Source organism: Leguminivora glycinivorella, chromosome 6 (genome assembly GCF_023078275.1).
Source record: "Leguminivora glycinivorella isolate SPB_JAAS2020 chromosome 6, LegGlyc_1.1, whole genome shotgun sequence".
In the NCBI taxonomy this organism is placed as follows: Eukaryota; Metazoa; Arthropoda; class Insecta; order Lepidoptera; family Tortricidae; genus Leguminivora; species Leguminivora glycinivorella.
In genome coordinates this window covers 12,340,412-12,348,785 of record NC_062976.1, presented here as the reverse complement: position 1 = coordinate 12,348,785, position 8,374 = coordinate 12,340,412, and the positions used below count along the sequence as shown (strand labels likewise).

The 8,374-nt window shown below is 39.9% G+C and overlaps 1 protein-coding gene across 2 annotated transcripts; it reads right to left on the bottom strand.

The window, feature by feature from the left end:
• Positions 1 to 2,261: 2,261 nt before the first annotated feature.
• LOC125227146 lies at positions 2,262 to 8,357 on the bottom strand. Of its 2 annotated transcripts, XR_007177143.1 has the most exons (10): positions 8,173 to 8,357; positions 7,894 to 7,994; positions 7,548 to 7,622; positions 7,126 to 7,289; positions 6,591 to 6,792; positions 5,701 to 5,876; positions 4,976 to 5,156; positions 4,405 to 4,620; positions 3,426 to 3,752; positions 2,262 to 2,688 (listed from the first exon to the last, which is right to left on the bottom strand). XR_007177143.1 is itself a non-coding variant. In XM_048131370.1 (9 exons), exons 1-9 carry the CDS (start codon positions 8,234 to 8,236, stop codon positions 3,513 to 3,515), a joined length of 1,419 nt encoding a protein of 472 aa, XP_047987327.1. In that variant the 5' UTR covers positions 8,237 to 8,357; the 3' UTR covers positions 2,998 to 3,512. The 2 variants fall into 2 exon arrangements, 1 of the variants encoding a protein (XP_047987327.1); XM_048131370.1 differs by lacking the exon at positions 2,262 to 2,688 and having other exon boundaries at positions 2,998 to 3,752.
• Between the last annotated feature and the right edge of the window lie 17 nt (positions 8,358 to 8,374).

Here is an 8,374-nt window from a genome sequence, read left to right as displayed (position 1 = left end):
TATTTTGTGCCACTAGCAAGATGTTAGAAGAAAAAATAGTTCGTATGATATACATAATAGATTTTTAGAAAGTGTTATTTTGTGGTTAGATATTTATATGTGTATCCTTTACATGCGCATAGCCTAAAGTTCCGTACCGTCATAGATTAAATATAACAAGATCATACCATCCCATACATTAAAATGCGACCGCCTAAGACCGCGCTTACACTCCACCACACATAAATGGCGCCACAAAAAAATGTCTTGTAGCTTTTGATTATATGTAGATGGCGTTATCACTTTCGCAACCAGGCAAAATTTCGAACAATACTCCAGAAACCGACAGTACTCGCTAGTCGGGCAACGACGTGCAACTCAATGCCACATGCCGCGAACCCGCTAGTCGGGCAAGCGGCGGAAGCTCAGGGCTGTGCCAAGTAACTTTAGTACACGTGGATAAAATTAAATCTGCTGTCTCATCTGTTTAGGTTCCCCGTTTTATCAATTAAAAAAAAACCCGGGTCGCAAAACTTTAAATAGATAAGGGATGGTAAACAACATCTCCAGAGTTAAGTGTATGATCACAGTAACTACATTCTTTTGTCAAAGAAATTGCGACTTTATTGTATGTGTACGAACGTACTAATTATCGTAACTATTCAAAGCTACTTGTTACGTTTTGCTCCCGGGCAGTTGCAGTGCAAGTGTTTTATGATGACTGACTGATATTGTCTTTTTCTGAGAATTGCCGCTTAAAAGTTAGAATGTTGCTAGGTTCTTAACTAGTTGAATTTCTTGGTTTATTTTTCTCCGAATTTTGTTTCACTAAAATCATCCTATGAGTACTCTATCACTCTAAATATTCGTAAACACAAAATAGGTTGTACCATTTACGAAAATTCTAACTTCTATTCATACATACCCGTGTATGCAATTTAACGTAGGCTTACAATTTTTTCTGTTAGTGGCAGCCCTGAGGTAGCGAAGTGCCCGCCTGTCGGGCACTTTGGCGTCGGGTGAAGGTTTATAGCTCTTGCCCGACTACCGGGTATGCCGGCATCTGAGTAAAGTTTACGAGTGCCCAAGTGTCGGGTACGCGGTGTCCAAAGTGTTAAGTGTCACTTTTGACATAGATTTACGGCTCGGAATTGACTTTAATGCCAATCTACTAATAATCGGTGGCAACAAGTCATTTTTTGTGGCGTCATCTGTGTGTGGTGGAGTGTAAGCGCGTTCGTAGGCGGTCGCATTTTAATGTATGGGATGGTATGATCTTGGTATATTTAATTTATGGTACCGTTAAGTTTACTTAGTTTAATAGGTAGTGCCAAATTAAAACAACATTGTTTTAAATAAATGTATGTGTAATTAATCAAATATATTTTATTATTTTACGACATAACAAAACATTAACACTTGGTTAAGTTACATTGAATGTATATCAAAACCTTTTGGTCATTATCAAAATACAAATTCATTCATTCATTAAAATTAAATAATAGAACCTAACCAATATAATTTTATAATACATACATCAACTCCGTCTCCGTACTCCAGATAGTTTCAATTCCCTAGACATATTCAGTTAGCAGTAGAAGCAGTTATGAGTAATTTATAATAAAACTAGCTTTTGCTTGCGGCTTCGCTCGCGTTAAATTCGAAAATTGCGGAATGTTCAATACAAACTTCCACACCCCATTTCAGTGAAGTGGGGAGTTAGCCTACGAGTATGTGCCTATGTCACTCTCCATCCCTTCAACTATCTCCACTGAAAAAATCACGTTAATTTGTAGCTCCGTTTTGCCGTGAAAGACGGACAAACAAACAGACACATACACTTTCCCATTTATATTAGTATGGATAATCTCAAATTGTTAAAAGAATAAAAGTGTAACTCTTATAAATACAAAAACAAAAAAAAAGACAAAAAACAAAAACTTAATTTCTGGCCGGGATTCGAAACCCTGACACCTACGATCTATCTGCGTACATTAGACCGACCTCGTGCGACTGAGCTACGCGGAATCGATGCGCGCGCGGCGAAATTAAGGACCATATTTTACGTTTACAAATGCGAAAGAAAAACTCAAGAAAACTCAAAAATTCGCGTTTTCCGGGATCTAAGGCTACGCTAGATCGATTTTTCACCCCCGAAAACCCCCACAAAACAAATTTCAGCGAAATCGTTAGAGCGGTTTCCGAGATCGTCGGTATATATAAATAAATAAATAAATAAATATACAAGAATTGCTCGTTTAATAGTATAAGATAAGATATGGATATTAGGTAATTCTGCTGACTGGCAGAGAAATGAGTGTTACGTGTGTGCTCATATTAATATTTGAGCATTGTCCTGCCTGAGCTACCGGAACGCGGTAGCCTTACATTCTTTGACCGCCAAGCACTTTAAGGGCCCCCACAGACGGGAGACAAAACTGTTTTGTCTCCGTCGCTCGGTCTATGGGCTAGTATGAAGGTGCGCACACGAGGCGACGCAACTTTTCATACAAATACGAAAGTCGCCGAGCAACTTTGTCGCCCGTGTGCGCGCACCCTAACGCGTAAGAATAAGTTGCACCAATCTTCGTCTTCTAGTGTCGCTGGTTTCAGACTGTACGGGACCAGAAAGTAGCGACGGTTCACGGTTATAGATGTGGCGACCAATTCAAACAGTTAATTAAATCTACGTTCGCTTGAAGACTTTCTAAATTATGCTGATGTAGTGTTTGGCGAACGTTTACTAGCTAAAACAAAGAAAGCCCTGCAGCGAGTACAAAATGCATGTGCACGGTTTTGTTTTCCTGTCCCACGACGAGCACATGTTTCGCCGTTCTTAAACCAGCACAATCTCCTTAACATGAACTCACGTAGACATCTGCACTTTGCGACTTTGCTTTTTGGAGTCTTAAATAATAAAGAACCCTCATACCTATATCAAAAACTTAACTTCTCCCTTCGCGCCATAAGACACGCCACACGACTCACAGTCCCTCCACACCGCACGATTGCCTTCCGTGGCAGCTTCCGTTTCGCTGCCACAAAGTGTTGGAATGATTTGCCACCACCAGTACGTAATTCTAAAACCGTGTCCACATTCAAAATTCATCTTCGCAAATTCATACTGGCTAAGCAGAAAAGCAACACTTAGGCAACCGTGCACACTCACACACATTCTAAGACTTTTATGTTATTTAGTTTCTTAGTGTCGTCTAAATTGTACATAGTCCATTTACTTAGTGCCTAGTCCATCTTCTAGGCCTTACAGAAAACCAGCGTTGCGGAGTGTGCCATGTGGCGCATACCGTGACACCTAGCTGAGTAAGGACCATTTAGCGCAACTTATAATTTTTTGGTTTGTTTGGTTTTAGTTTTAGATAGTTATTGATATGTATTTTGTGCTAATAAATGCTTTTTCTTTCTTTCTTCTTTCTTTCTTTCTTTCTGGGTACCAGTAGAGCGTGACCAACAGTAGGATGGCTGTGGTAGTATCACTGAAGCGAAATGAATCGTATTGTGGGAAGACCGAGTCGTTATATGTAATGGCACATTCCCAGTGAGAACAGCCCTACCAATGTGATAGTAAGCATCAGCCACAGATATCGTCCAGCAACAGGATGGTGGAACAACTTGGCCCTTAGTCTCAGTGTAGTGGAGTACATAAGTACGGCTGCAACGTCTTCGTGTGGCGTGTCCTGGTGCAGGAACGGACGGACGCAGAGCTCGTGGCCTACGCTCTCTGTCCGCCGGCACTCTTTTGAGAGGCGGGCTGCCTGGAAGTTAGGAAAGGACAGTTCTAGAAGCATATCATTTAATAAATATAGTCATTCATTATTAAATGCTCTTACGGTCCGCCGACTTGTAGATACTTATTAATTTCGACAAAATATAAAACGTTTTCAAGTGGACACATATTAGTTTTGAATTTTCTTTATTTATTTGTATTTAGTACACAGTAGGTTTATTTTGAATTGAAACACATTACCAAAGAACCAATTGCTAATTAGGTTATCAATCAATTAACTACTAGTAATAATACAACTAGGGAACAAAGCAAATGATTGTATTAAATATTTTTTGATTTGTTGTTTTTCAAGTAGTCACACTACTATATAAATTATAAACTGAAATAGATATTATACACGAAAGAAAAAACGACAAGTCCCACTGGTGGCCGAGCCGGGAATCGAACCTGGGTCCTCAGCTTCCAGCGTCCTTACCACTAGACCACCCGCCCGCCCGACCGACCGTTTTTTGTAAAATGGTTCCATCTGCGTTTCCACCTTGTCAAGGCTGTAAATCCACCGCTCCGATCGTGAACAGACCACTACTTAATTACTATAGGATACAGCACGTGTTCATTTCATGCTGTAAAACTCTGGTATTCATTTGTTTTAAGTACCCTATAGATTCTATAACACTGACCTGTATAAAGGGCACAATCGCCGCGAAGATCCACAGCAGCAAATTCAGTAGACTAATCCCAACGATGGGCTCCGTCTGCGTATCCACCTTATCCAGGCTGTACATCCACATAGCACCTGACGCTACCCACGAGATGTTCACGATCGTGAACAAGCATACCGCTGGTGCTAGGTCGTCGTTTAGGTACTTGAGAAGCTTCTGGAATTCGGCGATTTCCTGTAAAAATAACACATCACCGTGAAGGAAGAATGACAGTAATGTTATGCTACTAACATATTCAGGGCCGCTGACCCAATATCGCGTCGTCCGTTCGCGACGAAAGAGCTGGCACTGAATATTTAGGTCGGTCCTCAGGTGCAAACACAGCTTTAGCCAAAACTAACGTTTTACATATTTTCCTTTTAAATTGGACTATTTTTGAAGTCAAATTAAAAGGTAGAATATACATTCTTAGTTTAAATGAAATGTATCCCAAAGATAATAATTGATTAAATATAACAATATCGAATACCTGCGTAGTGCGACCAGCAATGTCAGGCTATTCTGTAACAGGAAGGAACTAAGTACTCACTCGCATCCAGTTAAGCGGCGTGGTCGAGCGGTTGAGCAGCCGCTCCTTGAGGTACATGAGGTGCGCTTGCAATAACTGAGCTTGCAGGCAGTAGCTCGTGATGATGGTCGCTTGAACCATGTCGTGGACTAGCGTGCAGGCCACGAGTAGGATCTTCAGGATTAATAATGTTTGTTTCGAACTGCAAACATGATAAAAAAAAACCTGAGAGCTTGAACATCAGCCATACCACTTAACTCGTAAGGACCGAATGTATTGTTCCTGTAGGTACTAGAAGGTACGAGATTTGGTCTAGACCAATATTTTTTTACTAGTCATAGAACATAATAAATACATACAAAATAAACGTATATGAAAGAAGCATGCAAGTTATTAGCAAAGACATATGTAACTCCGTATAGACGGATAAAGTCTAAGAAAAAAACGTACGTACCTACCTCAAAACCATAATGAAAAAGGTACGGTGGCCAAGATGGCGTTACACCTTTGGGGAACGCTCGGCTAGATGGTGCTAGTAAAAATATTTGACATTTTAATATGTACATACATTTATCAAGCTAAGAATATGGGCCAAATTGTCAAAACTGAGGTTCAAAAGTTTTAAGCCTGTGTCGTGAGATGGCAGCCTATGCACTGTGATTACACATTTTACTCTAACAGTAACTCTCTATAATACTCAATCCTCTTTGCTATTAGTATTGTATAAGATGAAGTCGATCACACACCTCTGTTCCATCCACCGGAACATGATGGTTCCCTCGGCCATCATCAGGTTGACGGAGCAGAGCGACATGCACATCCACAACACGCTCAGTATGATGAACGCCCATAGCAGACGTAAGAGCCGCTTGGGGTTGGCAGAAGCCACGCCCTGCTGTGTATACGACGATAGTAGGAATACCTGGAAAATAAAATAGGTATATATGTAAATTCATTAAAAAGTAAGCGTTAATTTAGATGTTGCCCTATTTTCATCAACATGCCAGCATTTATATATGATGATGATTTGATCCTGTTAACCCTCACTAGGAACATAGGGCTCGTAGAAGAATCTTCCACTTTTCACGATCCTGGGAGGCTAATTCCAAATCCTCCCAGCCACGGCCACTTGCGCCAGCCTCCTTCTCCACTGACCGCCTCCACGTGGTATAAGCCCGTCCCGACCGTCTACTGCCAGGTGCTTGCCAGCAGAGACCCTGCATGGACAGGTGGTTGTCTGCTCTGCGTAGCACGTGCCCTAGCATTTATGTATAATATATGTGAGTGTGTTGAGTAAATCGTCCCATCGTGGCGGTTACCATTAAGGCGAGATTTACTTGTATCTTTATATGAATAAACTGACAAAGCGGCTTTATAACAAAAGACAAAGTGGGACGTTTTCCCGTGTACACTCACATATGTAAATTCTTAATTCTAAGTGATGAGATAGGCACGCTAAGTAGAAGAACTGGACTCGGGAGGAGAGCATGAAACATTTACCGCGAATTTCATGTAGGTAAATAAGTTAAGCGAAGCACATCAGTAATCAAGCAGAACAAGGCAGGAAAATTTAATTCAATATTTTTTACGGCGTCTTTCTGCCATATTTACCTCAGTAAATGTGACTGAACCTTACCCTTTCCATAAGATTCTGGAGTTGCTCATTATCGGATATTCTAAACAAGTAGAGCGCGTAGAGGAACCCCAGGAAGTGCAGTATGCTCGGCCCGATGTACGTCAGCGTCACGTTCCCGTAGCACACTTGCTTGTACGTCTCGTACTCCATCGAAGACTCCAGCGCTAGCGGCACCAGCTTGTAGCAGAAACCCCGGTCTCGCCTGGAATTTCAAAATAACACTGTCATCTTATTGCAAGGATGCGTTTTCACATTATCCGCTCCGATATCGGATGTATGAATGTGAATGCTTTAGTTTTTTTGAAAATGTGGATGCTTTAGTGATATAAGTGTACAGTCAACAACACAGCTGTGTATACAGACAAAGTGCCAAAAATATGTATACAGAACTTTATTACCTGTACATAAAGGTGTGTATACATATTTTTGGCACTTTGTATACACAGATGTGTTGTTGACTATACAACTGTACGTGTTGCCTTATTTTAATAAAATAGAAACCGAATGGAGTAGAGAGGTATCTATGAAAGTTTACCTGAAACATGCCATGTACTGAAGAATGTATCCTAAACACATAAATACTGCAACTTGCGCAGAGTGGAAGTGTGACAAACATATAGCTACTCTTGAGGAATTTGACGAATCGACGACTGGTCGCAATCCCATTATTGTTAAAAGTTTGAGGTAAGGAAGCAATATCTGCAATCAAGAAAGTGACGTTATATGAGAATTCACGAAAACTTTACTTATTAAATATAACATTTAGCTGGTTTCATTCAAACTTTCCATACTCTCATGCCTATGACCTATTTATATGTAACTGATTAAAAACATTTGAGAATATGATTTTTTATTATTATTTATTATGTTATTTTATTAGTTATGGAATGTCATACTATAAACAATAACAAGAGTTATCTACGCATAAGAAGTTAGGAATAATGATAACTAACGTACCTTAGATTTACAATAGTGTAGAATAGCAGACGTACTCATATACTCCGTATCAGGAGATTCCGTTATTTCACCGATCTAAAATAAACCGAACAATAATTATTGGTAACGCCCCTCAAAGTAGCTATATTCCACACGTTGGTTTTTAAAACTCTGCTTACATCTTGCATTTTCATTGGAGCTACGCACTCAAGGTGGACTTGAAAAACACTGGATAGAAATTGATTAAAATGAACTTGAACCAGGAAGACATTAAAAAGCGATAAAAAAGAAAAGTAAAAGTGTCGTTAATCAGCGTAATTACATGGTATCACAATAAATAGTAGGTGTGTGATAGCTGTGTACTCACGTCAACACTGTTGGCGTCAAGGCTGGACCTCGTAGATCGCTCCATGGCGGGTTCCTCCTGCTTGTCGCGCCCCAGCACATGGCTGTCCAGCAGATCACTCGCTACGTAATCGATTGAGAATTTCACATTATCCATTTTATTACCCATATCTACACTTTTAATTACCATTGTGCACATTATGCGAAAAGATAACTTAAATATTACAATAACAGGGTAGTCACTCCTTGATGCGACAAACAAACTTCAACATTGAATTAAAAGAAGGTAATTTTAACTTACCGCTGCCATATGATCCATTATTATTGTGCATCATAACGTACTTGTGAGCTATTAATTCAGTCATTTATATCCGTAATTACGTTTATTTATTGTGTAACATTGTCTCTTTCTCACGGAGAAAATATCGAGTATTAAAAAAGGATGCAATTCGTTCAACATTGATCACAACAAACGATTCACCTAGTGTTCGCATATTGATTGT